Consider the following 18,721-nt stretch of genomic DNA (forward strand, 5'->3'; position numbering starts at 1 on the left):
CGCCTTCAACACACATATTGGACACTTCGAGTATCTCGTCATGCCCTTTGGATTAACCAACGCGCCCGCGGTCTTCCAGGCTTTAGTTAACGATGTTTTGAGGGATTTTATAAATCAATGTACTTTTGTGTACCTTGATGACATTCTAAGTCCCAGGCTGAGCACGAGAGACACATGAGAACAGGCTATTTGTGAAAGAGTGTGAATTTCACGTTGACACGGTGGCCTTCCTAGGCTACATCATCTCTCGTGGAGACCTCAAACCTGACCCACAGAAGGTCCGGGCTGTGGTGGACTGGCCCCAACCACCGAACCGCCAGCAACTCCAACGGTTCCTAGGATTCGCCAACTTCTACCGACGCGTCATAAAGAACTACAGTAAGATTGCTCCCTCCCCCAAAGTTCCTTTTCAGTGGGACCTCTGCTCAGGAGGCCTTTTCCCTGCTAAAGGAGAAGTTTGCTACCACCCCCATCCTCCGTCAGCCCAATCTCAGGCAACCGTTCGTGGTGGAGGTGGACGCTTCAGACACCGGAGTGGGAGCTGTTCTGTCACAGCGATTCGAAGGTACACTCCATCCCTGTGTGTTCCTTTCTCATCGTCTCTCCCCCGCAGAACAAAACTACGGCATTGGCGATCGGGAGTTGTTAGCGGTCAAACTGGCCCTGGAGGACTGGAGGCACTGGCTTGAAGGTGCCAACAACACCTTTCAACACCCTTTCATTGTGTGGACCGACCATAAAAACCTGGAGTACATCCGGTTCGCCAAACGCCTTAATTCCCGGCAAGCCAGGCGGACCCTCTTCTTCACAAGATTCAATTTCTCTATCACTTACAGTCCTGGGTCCCGCAACGTGAAGCCCGATGCGCTTTCTCGCCAGTTCACCAGTACGGAGGGAGACACTGATCCTGAACCGATTCTATCAGCTGCCTGTGTTATTGGAGCTGTCACATGGGAGGTCGAAGCTCTCGTACGAGAGGCCCAGGATACTGACCCCGACCCGGGCACGGGCCCCCCTGGTCGGTTGTTTGTCCCTGCTGCCGTCTGCGCCCAGGTGCTCCACTGGGGCCACACTGCCTGATTCACCTGTCATCCAGGTGTCCGCCGCACCTTCCTCCGGCGATTTTTCTGGTGACCCTCCTTGGACAAGGACGCCAAGGAGTACGTTTTGGCGTGTGCCACGTGTGCCCGGAACAAGCGTTCCAACCAACCACCCGCCGGGCTTCTTCAACCGCTCCCCACGCCAGGGCAGCCCTGGTCCCACATAGCCCTGGACTTCATTACGGGGCTCCCACCGTCGTCAGGTAACACCACTATTCTAACTATCGTTGATCGCTTTTCTAAGGCAGCTCATTTCATCGCGCTCCCGAAGCTCCCTACGGCCTTGGAGACCGCCCAGCTGCTCACTACCCATGTCTTCAGGCTTCATGGCATTCCGGAAGACATCATCTCTGACCGAGGACCCCAATTCACCTCTCGGGCTTGTAAGGAATTCTGCACGCAGATCGGCGCCAAGGTTAGTCTCTCTTCTGGCTTCCACCCTCAGAGCAATGGACAGACTGAGCGGACTAACCAGGAGCTCGAAGCAGCACTCCGCTGCGTCATCTCTGACAACCAGACCACTTGGAGCGAGCAGCTTCCCTGGATTGAGTATGCCCACAACTGCCTGACCTCATCGGCCACTGGACTGTCACCATTTGAAGCCTCACTGGGCTACCAACCACCCCTGTTCCCAGCTGTAGAGGGTGAGCATACCGTCCCTTCAGTACAACATCATTTCCGCAGGTGACACCGGGCCTGGTGGGCCACCGAAGCCGCTCTGCTACGAACAGCAGAGCGCACAGGATCCCTGCCCCTGACTATATGGTTGGGCAAAAGGTATGGCTCTCCTCACACTTCATTCCCATTCGTGCTGAGTCAAAGAAACCGTCCCCGACGTTCATCGGCCCGTTTGAGATTGAGGCCCTGATCAACCCGGTGTCTGTCCGTCTGAAGCTGCCTCGCAACATGCGTATCCATAATGTCTTCCATGTCTCCCAGGTCAAGCCCGTGCTCTCCAGCCTGTTGTGCCCTCCTTCCAGGCCCCCTCCGCCCGCCCGGCTCGTTGATGGGCAGGAAGTGTTTGACATCACCCGCATTATGGACTCTCGGCGGTGGGGGAAGGGGTGTTCAGTACCTGGTGGACTGGGAGGGCTACGGGCCAGAGGAACGTTCCTGGGTGCGCCGGTCGGCGGTTCGGGCTCCTGGTCTGCTCTGTGAGTTTCACCGGCGGCACCCGGGTAAGCCTGGTGGGTCGCCGAGAGGCTCCCGTTGAGGGGGGGGTTACTGTCATGACCCTGTGCCTTCTCGGCTGACTCTGTGTGTGTAACAGAGTTAGAAAATAGCTTAATGAATTTCCTCAAAATTGATGTGCTTTGTGAATAGTTGGAGCCACCTGGTGGACAAACACAGCAACTGCAACTGTTAAAGTTCCAAATTGCTGCACAGCGCATACCTCAGCAAAGGAAAAAACTCCCAAGCTGGTGGTAGGTGCTAGTGAGCGATACTGTTGTCAATTTTGTATGTGTATTAATGAAAACATTGTTATAGCGGTAATTGTCAACATGTATTTTGATTGTAAGCAGTACTAGCATGTATCCTGAAAGTTACAGGCATTTTGATGCATGGGTAGTAACTTTATTCACGAGTATGTCTGTGAAGGTTCTCAGTCATCCAGGTCATCGTAGTCAAAAGAGCTTGCAAAGAAAAGCGTCTGGACTTCTTTAAGTTACTTGAAGACGTTTCACCTCTCATCCGAGAGGCTTCTTCAGTTCTAAGGTCAAATGGTGGAGAGTCCCAGATATAACCCTAGTGGGAGTGTCCCCCCACAAAGGGACAAAAGGACCCCTTGATGATCCTCTAATCGCCTGAGCCAAGGTGTGGAACTGGGTGTGGGTCCCAATCAGCCAGAGTTTTCGGGTGAGTTCATTGTGAAACCTGGCCCCACCTTATCATGCGAATTCCTGAGGTCAGATGGCCCAGGGTGTGAGTGGGCGATTTATTCACGAGTAGCATTTTTAGTTAGCATGCTAAGCTAGTACTCGTTAGCTAGCCGGGTGCTTTTTGACTTGCACTCAGCTCTAATGTTTCTCTATGAGATTGTAATTGTTCTAATTCTTTTTAACAGAACTGAATGTTGCAGTTGCTTTGCACACTGTTAATGAAGACCGTGTGCTGTTTTCTTTGTACCAGGTAGGCGCTGTTAAGTATAAGTTTTAATTGATGCTGTTGTATAGGAAAAAAATTATGAACAATGATGATTGTTTTATAATAGAAAAGCTGTTTTTATATGTTATTGTTGTTGTTGGTTAGGAAAAAGGAGAAAAATAAATAAATAATACTGCTACTATAAGATCACAGGTTTGGTTTCAGCTAGAACTTTTAAAAGAAAGACTTTGTTGATGTTGTGTTGTATAAATATATCTTAGTCGTTTGTTAACTGTTATGTTTGGAAAGAAAAAAGGAAAAAACTCCCAAGCTGGTGAACTGAATGTTGCAGTTGCTTTGAACACTGTTAATGAAGACTGTGTGCTGTTTTCTTTGTACCAATTGCCAGAATAAAGAGGGAGCCCAGAGTAAGGGCAAGTCCAGCGTTGCAGTGCCGTCCTTTCTACATGGGCATATCACAACACTTGCACAATAGACTCACAGAACAGCAACAGCTACATATGGCTACAAGTGTTTCTGTTGTGTTGCGTCTCTCTCTCCTCCCGCGCACTGCGCTCTACCGGGGCAGAGTCATGACGACTCCAGCCCCTGGCTCGGACACCTGCAAGCAATCGTCTCATCACCACGCTCACTTAAGGCGGCTGCTGAGAATGCTTCTTCGCTGGATTATTGTGTTACACTCGTCAGTGTCATTGCAAGTCTGAGCTTTTCCACAGAGTTTCTTTCGTGTCACAACTTACCTGTTCTTCCTCCCTGTGCCAGATTTCTCGCCAGCCTGAGGACCGCTGTTTGGTGAGCTAAAGCCGGAGTCCGAGCTAACCTGAGCATCAGCGAAGGATCGTGTACATAGCCCATGTGTCCCCTTCCCGTGCCTGTGTTCCCCGGAGACCCTCTTCCCGTACCCCCTCACCCGTATATATCTGCACCTGGAGTCTGTGTGTAAATAAATTGTGAAACTTTAGAGACGGTCTGCCTCCGAGTCTCTCCTGAGCCTGACAAATGGCTTTCTTCTTGCCACTCTTTCATAAAGGCCAACTTTGTGCAGTGCACGACTAATAGTTGTCCTATGGACAGATTCCCCCACCTGAGCTGTAGATCTCTGCAGTTCGTCCAGAGTCACCATGGGCCTCTTGGCTGCATTTCTGATCAGCGCTCTCCTTGTTCGGCCTGTGAGTTTAGGTGGACGGCCTTGTCTTGGTAGGTTTACAGTTGTGCCATACTCCTTCCATTTCTGAATGATCTTGAACAGTGCTCCGTGGGATGTTCAAGGCTTGGGAAATCTTTTTGTTAGTGATGTGTCCTGTGTCAAAGCTTCAAATCGTGTGTCGAGTAATCTCGGGGAAGTTTTTGTGAAGCTCGTATCGAGGCTTGCTTTGATTATGTATGCAGTGACGTTCGAGGCCTCGCGGGCAGTCCGTACCACGTGACTGATTCAGTAATTGGCTCGCCGGTTCACGCCAGATTCAAAATAAAATGGGCAGCAAAACATAGCTGATTTCCCATCACATTGTGTTGAAGAATTGGATTACTTGCGTGCTACATAGTTACTTGAGCATTTCTTCTTCGATGGAACCAGCAAGTAAGAGATTTTTTATTTTATTTTATCTCTCCTAATAAAGTATGCACACAGTAATAAATATCACAAATGATAAGCACCATAATATAAATAAACAACACTACAGATCCTATTATCTGATTTTTAGTTTAAAGTGAAGCGCCACACACTAGTTTGTGTCATTATCCAAATGTACATAAGCATGATTACACAGTTACTAGGAGCGGGTTTTGATTATCAATTAAAATCGATTCTAGCTTGGGTAACGTGATATCGATTCATTAAAATCCTGAATCAATTTTTTAATATAAATTTCACTACATTTCAACAACCACTGAACAGCTAAAACAGTAAATGAGAGCAGGAAAACAGATTCTGCACAAAGACATAAACACAAAGTGCGGAGCCTCCGACGGATCAGAATCAGTGAGATGTTGCCTTTTTTCTCACCCCACGGCACGTATGCGGACACAGTCGGGGCTGAAAGCCGACAGCTCGCTGATTCTGATCCGTTGGTGGGTCCGCGCTTTGTGTTTACGTCCTTTTTGCGCTGATTCTAAAGCTGTTAGTTTTATCTCTCTCCAAACAATATTGACCGAACCAGCAGCAAAAGAAGATCCAAACTACGCGTCACATAAACATCGTCATGAATTCCCTCTGACTTTTACTGTTTTGCTTCCACCACGATAAAATCACACTTCATGAACAGCTCTCTCTCGCTCTCTCTCTCTGTATACTTCAAGAACAGTTTCCCGTCTAAAAATCTGTTTTCTTCATTATTCGCTTGCTTGTTACGCATAAGTCTACCATTATTTACAGCGCTGTCGGCCGCTGTTTTTCCCTTTTACTTACTTCCGAAAAGAAAACCTAATTTCTGCCGTTCAGTAGGCTACTAAACAAATTTAAACTTTAACATTATGCAAAATTGCAAAATGCTAAGGTGTGTCTCTAATAAAACCTCTGTAATTTGCTCTGCTTCAATTCAGCAGCATCAGGTAATGTTCATTTGTCAATTAATGGTTTTCTTTTGTTTTTGATCTACTGCAGAATATTTTTATGAAATCGTTTTTCTGTTTTAGCCTCAGCTACTTTGACACAAAGGCATCTGCTGTGATGCTTACACATTAGATAAAGTCTCGAAAGCGTCAGCTTTCTTTTTATAGTTGTAAAAAATATGCAAATGTACTGATCTATGATCTGAATTATACTATTGACTGACTGTCTGAGGCTAACAGTTACACAATCATACCAAAACTCTGTCAGGATAGTTTCTACTTTCTCTTTTGTATCAGACATACTGAGACAATAATTTGGGATAAATAACCATGAAAACAATTTATTTATTCAGTTTAGAGGTTTACACATCATTATAATCACAGAACCCGTTTCACTTGAATTGTCCACTTGATGGCGCAGTAGAGCAAATGAATCATCACAATGCTTCGAACCATGAGTCGACCAGTTGGATCACGGGTGTCAAACTCAATTGCACAAAACTCAAGGCATACTTTAGGTCACGGGCCTAACAAGATAAACATTTTTTGAACACACTAAAACAATGTTTTTTAAACATAAATATGAATAAAAACAGACAAGAATATTATTCCAGAATAAATAAACTTAAAAAAAAGTTAACTTTAACTTTAAATATTTTGCTCTCCATAAAAATATATCCTGTCAAAATTATGCAAGTTAGAAATATGAACATGCTGCCAAAAACCCCAGAAAAAATAAATGAAAGCATATAGAAGGTTCAAGCCACATGTAGACAGAGCAAAGTGCACTGACTTTGTTCAACATTACTTGGCAACAGGGAAAGTGAGGCAAGTTGCACTGGTGCATTTGTGACAGCTTCACTTGAAATGCTTTCACGGCATCATACATGTCCATGAACTGACAGGTTTCCTTGCTGAGCTCAAAAACTCGATTGAGAATTTTTCCCCAACTCAGCCAGCGGACCTCTGTATGATGAGGAATGTCGGCAAACTCTTAATCTATTTCCCTCATAAAAGACTGAAACTGACGGTGATTTAAACGTTTAGCTCAGATAAAATTTATGGTTTGCGTTACGGTGATCATTACATGCTCCATTTTTAGGACTTTACCACACAGCCTTTCCTGGTGTGTGATGCAGTGATATGCTGTTAACTCACCGTACAGTTCTCCTCCTGCATCTTTACTAGATCTTACATCCTGCACAACCTCAGCACTCCATCTGTTGTCCCAGGACAGTTTCATGTCGGTTACACTTTGACATACGTTTTCAAAAATGTCTTTTCCTGTCGTTGTCCTGTGCATCGATTTAATTTCCAATATTTACACTCCACGGATGAAGATGGCCAGCTGTGCAATGTCCATCATGTCTGTACTTTCATCGACAGCAAGAGAGTATGCAATGAAGTTTTTGCTTCTTTCATACAACTGTGTTCTTAAATCAGTGGCCATCTCACAAACCTGATCAGCAATCGTATTTCTCCTCAGGCTCGGATTTGCCAAAATCTGCGTTTTGTCTGGACACAAGACATCGCAACTCTTCAGAAACTCTCCCTCGGTAAATGGCCAGACTGATTTGGCTTTCTCCTCTTCTACAATAAAACTTGCTTTCACAACAGCTTCACTTTGTGATTTTGCTCTGGTGACAAACGTCGGCTGAAATGTCAGATTCTTCTTTAGCTCTTCTACCTTCTGTAGTTTCTGCATTTCGGTTTTTCAGCTTATGTTTTGACTCGTAGTGCCGTCTTAAATTAAATTCCTTAATTACAGCCACATTAGCTCCACAAATAAGATACGGGTTTACCAGCATGTCTGTAAACATATATTCAGTCTCCCTCCGCCGGTGCTGAAAGGCTCTGTTTTTTTGTGGGTTTTTTTCTGTTTTTAGAATCAACTTTTCCCGTGGCTAGATTCGCAGTAACAGAAGTTTGACTTGATTGACGTGGGAATGTTCCCAGGTAGCCTAGCGTTCGGCAAGGAGGCTGCAGCGCTGCATTATGGGATCTGTAGTTTGTGTGTTATTAGCACCTCATATCGCCGGGCCATGCATAACAATAATAATAAATCGATATAAAATGATCTTGCAGGACAGATATAAATGTACGCCGGGCCGGATGTGGCCCATGGCCCTTGAGTTTGACACATGTGAGTTGGATGGAAAGCTTCAGTTCATCGCGAGGCTTCATCTCACCATCACTACTTTTTGTAGCCTAAGCCTGCTTTAAATTTCTCAATAACTTTATCCCTGACATGTCTGGTGTGTTCTTTGGACTTCATGGTGTTGTTGCTCCCAATATTCTCTTAGACAACCTCTGAGGCCGTCACAGAGCAGCTGTATTTGTACTGACATTAGATTACACACAGGTGCTCTCTATTTAGTCATTAGCACTCATCAGGCAACGTCTATGTGCAACTGACTGCACTCAAACCAAAGGGGGCTGAATAATTACGCACACCCCACTTTGCAGTTATTTATTTGTAAAAAATGTTTGGAATCATGAATGATTTTCATTCCACTTCTCACGTATGCACCACTTTGTGTTGGTCTTTCACGTGGAATTCCTGTGAAATTGATTCATGTTTGTGGCTGTGGATGTGACAAAATGTGGCAAAGATCAAGGGGATCGACTACTTTTGCAAGCCACTGTAGATGGCAGTGATGGCCGTGGTTGCTCTAACAGCAATTTCCCAACTTTTGGAATAATTGTTCATCTGACTAAAACAGTCTGCAGATATTCACTCTTTTCCAAAAAGAACATTCTCCAGGAGGAAAACATTAAATAAAAAAACAAAAAAATTAGATCCAGAAATCAGGTGAGTCATTTTAATTTACATTAGACACAATGAAATTTCCCAAGAAACAAAAGGAGAAAATATAAATCTTAAAACAAGAATATAAAAGAAAAAGAAGAAGAATGAAAGCTTGAATGCTTGAAAATGGTGATTGAAAATTGAACAGAAAATGTATAAACTCATTGGGGTTTTTTCCAGTTCAGAAAGATTAAGCAGGACAGGTGGACTAAAGAATGATACCCAGAACTAATTGATACACTGTCCCAAAATAAACTGTGTGGATGATGTGGTGAATGAATACCAGGAGTAAGAGCAGATTAGCAACAGCTCTCTAAATATAGTTATCTGGATAATCTCTAAAGATTTATTTACATCATGTTTTTTTTTTTACCTTGGCTAATGACTACCACTGTTTGGAATAGATGCATTGTTGAGTCATGACCAGGTTTGTTTTAACTGGATACACCAAATGTTCCTTTTTATATATATAATTTACAATTGTGCTATTTTAACCCTTTGTTATGTTGCCTGAATGATTGAATGCTATTCTGAGGCATGTGTTTTATAAAGCACATTGAAATGTTTGGTTTGATAAAGTTTATACAAATATAACAATGCTATTTGTTTTTATCCCCATAAATAAGAATTTACCTCATAATAATTCTAACAATAATGCCACACTGGAAACGTGGAAGTGGTGTCACTGTTATGGATAAACTATGGCATTAAAAATAAAATGTGTCAGTAAGATAACATGTCCTATTTTTTTTTTTTAATGATTGAGAAGGTCTATGAAAACTCATCAAGTGACAGAGAGAAAAGGTTGTGCCCCTTTAGTACCCTTCATGGCTTCCTGTTAAGTTCAATTTTAATTTTAAAATTCTTTTTTTGGTTTTTAAATCTCTTAATGGTGTTGCCCCTTCTTATTTGTCTGAGGTGCTTCACCCTCACATGCCGTCACATGTTCCTCAGCTATCCAGATGCTTTTGACTGTTCTGAAGACATTTAATAAATCCTGAGGAGACAGAGCCTTTGCAGCTTCGGCTCCTAAAATGTGGAATGAGCTTCCTCTGGAGGTCAGACAGGCTCAATCGCTTCTTTTCTCCTTGACTTTTAACCCAGTGTGAGTTGTTATCTGTCTGAAACTTTTACTCTTCATATGTAGCTGTACTGATTTATGGCTTAATTCTTGTTTTCTTTTACAGCACTTTGAACAGCCGTTATGTTGTTTTAAAGTGGTTTAGAAATATAGTGAAAGTGGAAGGTAAAAGATGAGTGTGTTTCTGGACTGCCTTGAAGAAAGATTTTTTTATTGATATTTTATTTATTTTTCGTAAAAAAAAAACAGTGTCCAGGTCTACAAAAGAGACAAAAAATGTTCCCAAAATCACTTTTTTAACCTTTTCCCTGGTTAAATAGAAATAATAAAAGCATAAATAAATAAATAAATGTAAGGCAGTGATTCTCAAACTTCTCACAATGAGTACCACCTCATAAAATATATAGCTCTTGTAGTACCACCCTCATGACCGATATTAAAGTACAGTAGTATAGGCCCATTTACAGTGTTGGGAAGGTTACTTTTAAACTGTATTCCACTACAGATTACACAATACATGCCCTCGTATTGTTTTCGGAGGAAAACACGAACACGGTGTACAGTCGAGTCTTAATAGCTTACTTACAGCTGGGCTCGTCAGGCTCTCTTCTTGGCTGCAGTGGTTATTATTATATTTACATGCTTCCAGCTCCCGTTTTTGCTCGATGACAGCTCGTACTTTTCCTTTTTCTCCCTCCCTCGCTCACAGAGACATAACGTGTATGACAGTTCTCCCTGCAGCATGGACTACACTGCCCATGAGGCTATATTCTTTAGAGCAATGCCTGTAACACTCTGCCTATTGCCTTCATATTAAATAATATTTTGAACAATAATTAAAAAAATATTTCCTCACATCATTTTGCGGGCCGCAAATAGATTTGAGACACAGGCATTAGAGCCTCGTAATGTGTGTTTTGTTTGGGTTTCCACTGGCGTGGAATTACCAAAAATACAGAGGGCATAGTATAACACATGAAACAGGAAAAGACCATTTATTTCAGCAAAGTAACCGTATTCTGAATACCACCTTTTTAAACAGTAACTGTAACTGAATACAGTTACTCATATTTTGTATTTTAAATACGCTGGTACGTTTATTCCGTTACTCCCCAACACTGTATATTTAACACCACATAAAGTTAACACGATTTTATTTCTTATATGAATGTTATTTATTTTAACTGTCATAAACAGGATGTGACGAGTGATAATAACAACAACTGTACTGCATTAAAACATTTGCATCTTTAAGTAATGACCTGATAAACCCTGCTTCTGGGTCCAAACTACTCTGCATTTATCAACGCTGTTATGTTTTTCACATGTTTTAATTACTGCTCCCAGTGTTAATGCATTAACCACAATGAACCTATCTGGAGTGGACAGTGATTAAAAATCCCTGAAATGCTTCTGTCAACGTATTTCAGGAAGTTTGTCCATTCTGCCCTCGAGATGGGTTAAAGGGGTTAAAGATTTTAATCACGTTAATCTTGGTTAACACACATGTTACCACTGTCAGGACTAGTTTTAATGCTTTGTATCTTGTTCGGTTTAATCTCATGAAAAGCACCTAAAAACAGTCAGTGATCACTGTCAGCCTCTCTCTGTTATTATCTCCACTGTTCACTTTAAAGCACAGTTTTTAAAACCCTTAGGATGTAACTACAGCCCAGCCCATGCAGCAGCACATTAACGACTAACTTCGTATTGTGGATGGATTATCTCAGTTTTTCTCCTGACTGATGTTTGGTCCTTTTACAGCATCCTGCCATGCGATTGCATTTGTCCCTAACCACCAGGAACCCTCACCTTAACTTTTATTGAGAGGAAAAAATTTCATTCATCCTCCATCTTCACTGTGTTTATGTTATGCTAACATAGCTGTGTTGCTCGCCGCCGCATAGAACATTATTATATTTTCTCAGTCAGAACATGCTATATTTTTTAATCTTAAAAAAAACTTTGGAGGCTTCCCTTGTACTACTAGAGGACGCCCACGTACCACAGTTTGAGAATCACTTTCCTACTGTGTCCTTGTGATAAGCTGAAAGAGGAGGCTTATCCATGTTTATGATCAAACAGCTGATTCTAAACTAAGCCTTCAGATCAAACTGATTGATCAGCCATCAGAGGAGTCGGATCAATGGAGCTGCTTCTGTTCCTGATGTCCCCTGTTTGATCCTGGACCTGAACTCTCCCTGCAGAGGAGACACAACACAGTCAGACACACACACAAATATCTTAGTGGAGCCATCTACTTGACAAAATGTTTTCCGTAGCCGCTTACCCTAACCATCTAAAAAGATTGACTAAATCTAACCATAACCTAACTTTAACCTTGCCCACATTTTGAGCCTCAAAAATGCCTTCAAACTCGTGGGGTGTTGCCAAAACAGACTGTTGGTCCTCACAAGTAAGAGAAAGAGAAAGAGAAAACCTATATTTTCATACTGACCTTTGACCTTTAGTAATACTGTAGTCTCTCTCAAGATGTTTCTGTTTTTACTGTAGATTATACATTCATACTCTCCACTGTCTCTCTCTGTGGGCTGTTTCAGGGTCAGACTGAGGTCTCCAGTTTTCAGCAGGTCGTCATTCAGCTTTGTTCGGTCTCTGTAAACCTGGTGCTGTTTGTGAGGCCGGTCAGAGCCGTTCTCATACATGTGGACGATCAGTGATGGATCCAATTCAATATGTCTCCACACTATTTCAGCATCTTCAGGCAGGTTTTCTGTGGTTCTGAAGGGCAGCAGGACAAATTCGGCCCCCTCCTCCACCTCCACCAGACAGTCTGAAGGAAAACCACATCATGAGCTGCACAGACAGAAGTGAATCTACAAGGCAGGTTTTCAGTTGGTTGATGATAATGGTTGAATTTCAATCACACAAACAGAAATATTTTCTGACATGCACAATCATACTGACTCGTCACTATCAGCAGCACCGTTTTCTTCCTCTTGATCCTCTTGTCCTTGACACTGCAGATGTATTTTCCCGTGTCTCTGTCTGAGGGTTTCTTCAGGGTCAGACTGAGGTCTCCAGTCATCTGTGAGTTTGCTTCCATCCTCGTTCGTTCTCTGTAGACCTGGTGCTGTTTGCCCCGCTGGTCAGAGCCCTGCTCATATTTGTGGACCGTAATTGGTGGTTCAGGTTCATATCGCCACCACTCCACTTCAGCACTGGACAGGTTACCTGTGGTTTTGAAGGGCAGCTGGACAGACTCCGCCCCCTCCTCCACCTCCACCCGACACACTGAAAGAACAAGGTCAGTGAGGTCTTTACTGAACCTTACAATATAAAACTCATTGAAGCGACTGTGAACTGACACTACAAACAAAATGTAATTTAAGATATACAGGTGGTAATAATCAGGGGCAAGATTTGTCTACTCAGTCTAAGGAGCTTGGAAAGAAAAGCGTCTGGACTTCTTTAAGTTGCTTTAAGACGTTTCACCTCTCATCCAAGAAGCTTCTTCAGTTCTAAGGTCAAATGGTGGAGAGTCCCAGATTTAAACCCAGTGGGAGTTTCCCCCAAAGAGAGACAAAGGACCCCCTGATGATCCTCTATCTAATCACATGAGCCAAGGTGTGAAAACGGATGTGGGTCACAATCAGCCAGGGTTTCGGGTGAGCTCATTGTGAAACCTGGCCCCACCCTATCATGTGATTTCCTGTGGTCAGAAGGCCCAGGATGTGAGTGGGCATTAAGGCGTCTGGGGAGGGAACTCAAAACTGGATTATAGATGGCAGATGGTTGGTGTCGTAAACCACCACCGTTCAAGAGTTTTGAGAACCCTTCCCAGATGCCAGCACTGTCAGTAGCAGGAGCAGCAGCAACACCAACATTGTACCCATCAGGTAAAGCATAGGCTACCTTCAAGCTGTAGAAAAAGCTCTCCTAAATCTAACATGCAATGTTGTTTGCTGTAGTGAGTGATTGTGACAGGAGAACTGAAAGCAGCTGAAACCTATGTTGTGAACCAAATATGTGACTGTGGAGTTAAAAATAAAACATCCTTAAAGAATCTGTTAGTCTTTCTTGATAAGCAAAGCTGTTATTTGGTTTCTTACCTTTGACCTGAACCTTCATTTGTTTCTTCATGAGGATGTTTCCCTCCCACTCAAATCATGCCAGAGGCTTTTATTTTGAAGTTAGAATCAAGAGAAATAAACGATAAACAATTGCAACACATTTAGATGAGCTTGCAAAGTCTCTCGACAGATATTTTCCTACAAGAGATTCAGCATGGGTGAGACAGCCGTTCACGTTTGCTGTTGAGACAGCAGATGTCGATGATGAATACCTTGACGAAATCATTGAAGTTCAGCAGAGCCAGGTTCAACAGCAACTCTTCAGAACAACAACGCTCTCAACGTTTTGGTGTCGACAAATAGACAAATATGTAGTTATTGCTAAGGAAGCCCTGGATTTTTTTCACAGGACAAGATTCAGCTGTCCATCTGCATCTAAAGGTCAAAGGTCACTCTTTCGAGGATGCCAATGTTCACATTTTGGACAGAGAGGACAGATGGTTTGAAAGAGGAGTGAAAGAAGCATCTATGTCCACTGTGAGCGACCATCTTTGAACAGAGGCGGTGGTTTACGACACCAACTCTCTGCCATCTATAATCCAGTTTTGAGATCCCTTCCCAGACGCCTTAACGCCCACTCACATCCTGGGCCATCTGACCTCAGGAATTCGCATGATAAGGTGGGGCCAGGTTTCACAATGAGCTCACCCGAAACCCTGGCTGATTGGGACCCACACCCAGTTCCACACCTTGGCTCAGGCGATTAGAGGATCATCAGGGGGTCCTTTTGTCCCTCTGTGGGGGGACACTCCCACTAGGTTTATATCTGGGACTCTCCACCATTTGACCTTAGAACTGAAGAAGCCTCTCGGATGAAGGTGAAACGTCTTCAAGTAACTTAAAGAAGTCCAGACACTTTTCTTTGCAAGCTCCTTTGACTACGATGACCTGGATGACTGAGAACCTTCACAGACATACTGGATTTTTTTATACCATTTGTTACAACATATCTTTGCGAGCAATCCTTTTCGACAATGCTGGACATAAAAACGAAGAAAAGGAAAAGACTTTACTGTGAAAATGACATGAGAGTGGCACTTGCCAAGGTGAAGCCACGCATATCTGAACTGGTCTCTCAAAGGCAGAAGTCACACTGATTTGCAGTATGTACATTTGTATGTAATTTGCTGTAAGTTCGTGCATTGTGTTGGTTCTGTTCTTTGAACAAGGTGATGTTCACGCACGGGTCATTTTGTGCACCAGTAAAAAACATATCTATGTCTTGAATATGAAAAAAAAATCATATTTTATTTTTATTTTTTATTTTTATTTTATTTTTCACTACAGAGGGGTTCGGTGAATGCGCATATGAAACTGGTGGGTTCGGTACCTCCAACAAGGTTAATAACCACTGATTTAAACACACAGTTGTGCTGCCTGACATTCTTGGCTTTTAGTCAAAACTTAAAAGAATTTAAATTTAAACTTAAAATAGATTCAAACTAAAAGCTTTTAGAGAATAAACTCCTACATGACCTTTGACCTGTATCTACAGCACTGACCTCTGACTTTCAGCTTCACTTGTTTCTTCAGCAGGATGTTTCTCTCCCTGCTGTAGACGGTGCAGGTGTAGGTGTAGTGATCCCAGTCTGTGGGGTGTTTCAGGGTCAGACTGAGGTCTCCAGATTTCAGCAGGTCTTCATTCATCTTCGTTCGGTCTCTGTAAAACTGGTCCTGTTCTTTAATCTGGTCAGAGCCGTTCTCATACACGTGGACCTTCCTGGTTCGTATGTAAATACAAGTCCACTCCACTTTAGCATCTTCAGGCAGGCGAAGTCTGGTTTTGCAGGGCAGCTGTACAGACTCCACCCCATCCTTCACCTCTACACAGGGGACTGAGAGGACAACAAAGCACAATGAGTTGTACAGCCAGTGCAGCAGCGTGAAGTTAAACCTTTTCAGTGAAAACATGTTTGACCAATATGTTCCTTTGCTGCACAGTACAGAGTACAGTACAGTGGTGTCCAATCAGCAGCAGAGCTGACTCTTTACCAGACTTTTTTGTGTCAAATGTACAGAATCAAATCCTTTGTTTGTTTCTGCAGAGTAAAGTTTTTATGTTCATCCTTCAAGGTTTAGATTATTTCTTAGAATCTTTCAAAGAAACTGTAGAAGTTACTAGACTATGATTCAACCACACAGACAGCTGGTCACTTGATCTGCTGTCTGAATGCTCAGCTTGTTCTCAAAATGAACTTAAAGAAACGTCTGTTGTGGTTGTTAGGTCTGCACTCGCAGGCCTCGCTAGCTCAGAGACTTATCCCGATGAACAAAGCAAGACAATCAAACCTCTATGGATTTTTACTTGCACAAGTGTGGTAATCTCAGAGCTGCAAGCTCTGCACCCAAACTCAGTCAACTTCAACTCCAGCCTTTCCTCGCAGCCTTTTATTAAATGAGAACTTGTAAAACCCGTATGATGTGTTGTAAGAGCTAAGGCACTGTGTGTGTGTAAATGTTCGTGCGTGTGTGTCTGTATACGTGACTTCCTGTCAACCATAATATTCTATTAGAGCGATTAGAACATGCTGTAGGTATTACAGGTACTGCTCTGCAGTGGTTTGTATCATATCTATCTAATAGACTAAAGAAAAAAAAGCTTTGTAACTATCCCAACTAGAGAAGACTGTGTTTCTACAACACTGCTTTCCTCCCCGAGGTCTGCAAAGCCGTTTAAAAGCCCCTTTGAGGTCCCTGCGCAATCACATAAACCTTTGATAAAAAATTAACTGAACTCAGACATGCACAGAACATTTTCCTTCATTGTGTGGTTGAACTTAGCGCAGCTGTGGGGTTTGTTTCTATTGGTTGCTGAAGGCACATCACAGCACACAGCGGTCAAACTTTGACCCCTACATGTGCGTGTACTCATCACTTGTGCACTTTAGCTGCACTTTGCTTGGCGCAGTGGGAAAACTGATGGTAGAAAGACAAACAAGTAACAACAGAAGCCAGCTGCAGCAAAAACCTTCAGGCTGTGGCACAAATATTAAAAGCAATCAATATTTTAACATTTGTGTTAGCTTGTCCAGAGCCTTAGAAAACTGTTTCCTATTTACACAAATGGCTGTTATTCCTAACCAGTTAAATGCTACATTTCTGTCAAACCCCTTCAATTAACCTCCAGAGGCCCAATGTCTTTTGATCTCTACATGCTTTATGGGTTTGGCCTGTGTGAGCGAATAAAGGCTGGTGAGTATAAAAACTGATCTTTGTAGTAGCAGAATTATTTCTCTAATATGAGGACAGGGGCTAGATTCTGCAAAATTCAATAAAGTCAGCATTGCTTATCAAAGTATAAATCCGTATTAATTAGCATAAAGTCAAAGGTGCAGAAAAGTTCCCATATGAGGATGCAGATGTGGGTCGCAGATCTGGTGGATAAAGTTGAAGGTGTGTACTTCAATAACATCTTGATAGTTTCATTTAAAATCACTTTTGGTGGTTTACAGACAAAGTGTCCAAAAACGTAGGGACCTTCTGTATCTGCAGCTCACTCATAAAACCCTGTTCACCATAGTAACCACAGTCACGTTATTGATGACAGGCTCTTGTTACCGAACTTCACCATTTCTATTAATCCTATACTGTAAACCTTTGATCTGTATCTACAGCTCTGACCTTTGACTTTCAGCTTCACTTGCTTCTTCAGCAGGATGCTTCCAAGGATGTTGCTGACGGTGCAGGTGTATGTGTCCGTGTCTTTGTCTGTGGGGTACTTCAGAGTCAGACTGAGGTTGGCAACTGTCAGCTGTTTTCTCTTCATCTCGGTTCGGTGTGTATATAACCAGTGTTGTTGTTGTTGAGGCTGGTCAGAGTCACTTTGCTGCACATGGACTATCCTTTTAAAGCTGTCAATCCACATCACTGTAGCGTCTTCAGGCAGGTGAACTGCTGTTATAAAGGGAAGTTCAACAGACTCCACCCCTGAATCCACCTTCACCTGCGGGACTGAGAGGACAACAAACATCATCATCAGCTGCACAGGAAGTCTTTAAGATGCTAAAACAGGATGTCCAAAAAACTCCTTGAAAAGCCTTCAGTTAATCCAAAATGCTGCAGCAAGAGTCCTGACAGGGACTAGAAAGAGAGAGCAGATTTCTCCTGTATTGGCTTCCTGTTAAATCCAGAATTCAAAATCCTGCTCCTCACATACAAGGTCTTAAATAATCAGGCCCCATCTTATCTTAATGACCTTGTAGTACCATATCACCCTATTAGAGCACTTCGCTCTCGCTCTGCAGGCCTACTTGTTGTTCCTAGAGTATTTAAAAGTAGAATGGGAGGGAGAGCCTTCAGTTTTCAGGCCCCTCTTCTGTGGAACCAGCTTCCAGTTTGGATTCAGGAGACAGACACTATCTCTACTTTTAAGATTAGGCTTCAAACTTTCCTTTTTGCTAAAGCATATAGTTAGGGCTGGACCAGGTGACCCTGAATCCTCCCTTAGTTATGCTGCAATAGACGTAGGCTGCCGGGGATTCCCATGATGCATTGAATTTTTCCTTTCCAGTCACCTTTCTCACTCACTATGTATTAACAGACCTCTCTGCACTGAATCATATCTATTATTAACCTCTGTCTCTCTTCCACAGCATGTCTTTATCCTGTCTTCCTTCTCTCACCCCAACCAATCACAGCAGATGGCCCCGCCCCTCCCTGAGCCTGGTTCTGCTGGAGGTTTCTTCCTGTTAAAAGGGAGTTTTTCCTTCCCACTGTCACCAAAGTGCTTGTTCATAGGGGGTCATATGATTGTTGGGTTTTTCTCTGTATCTATTATTGTGCAATCTACTGTACAATATAAAGCACCTTGAGGTGACTGTTGTTGTGATTTGGCGCATTGAATTGAATTAACCTTTGGCATGTGTCTGCTTGAGTGGAGCAGGAAGTGATTTAAATAGTTACTGTGTATTTTTAGTGTTGTTCCTGAAAACATTTGTCTTATTTTGTGATTATGGTATCTCTGCCTGTTGGTTTAGGTTGG

At 42.9% G+C, this 18,721-nt stretch overlaps 1 protein-coding gene across 3 annotated transcripts in view; it reads right to left on the reverse strand.

Moving 5' to 3' along the window:
* LOC102782520 (butyrophilin-like protein 2) overlaps positions 1–18,721 on the reverse strand; it is a 64,328-nt gene that overhangs the window by 42,848 nt on the left and 2,759 nt on the right. For 2 of the 3 annotated variants that reach the window (XM_087838560.1, XM_087838559.1), the window contains exons 4-8: positions 17,362–17,691; positions 15,243–15,575; positions 12,575–12,901; positions 12,105–12,440; positions 11,756–11,847 (exon numbers count right to left, since the gene is read on the reverse strand). In XM_087838560.1, the coding sequence (XP_087694686.1) occupies positions 11,756–11,847; positions 12,105–12,440; positions 12,575–12,901; positions 15,243–15,575; positions 17,362–17,691 (1,418 nt within the window). Of the gene's footprint in view, positions 1–11,755; positions 11,848–12,104; positions 12,441–12,574; positions 12,902–15,242; positions 15,576–17,361; positions 17,717–18,721 lie in introns of those variants that run through there. The other variant, XM_087838564.1, reaches the window with a different exon arrangement.

This window comes from Neolamprologus brichardi, chromosome 3 (genome assembly GCF_056152115.1).
Source record: "Neolamprologus brichardi isolate AB-2024 chromosome 3, ASM5615211v1, whole genome shotgun sequence".
NCBI lineage: Eukaryota > Metazoa > Chordata > Actinopteri > Cichliformes > Cichlidae > Neolamprologus > Neolamprologus brichardi.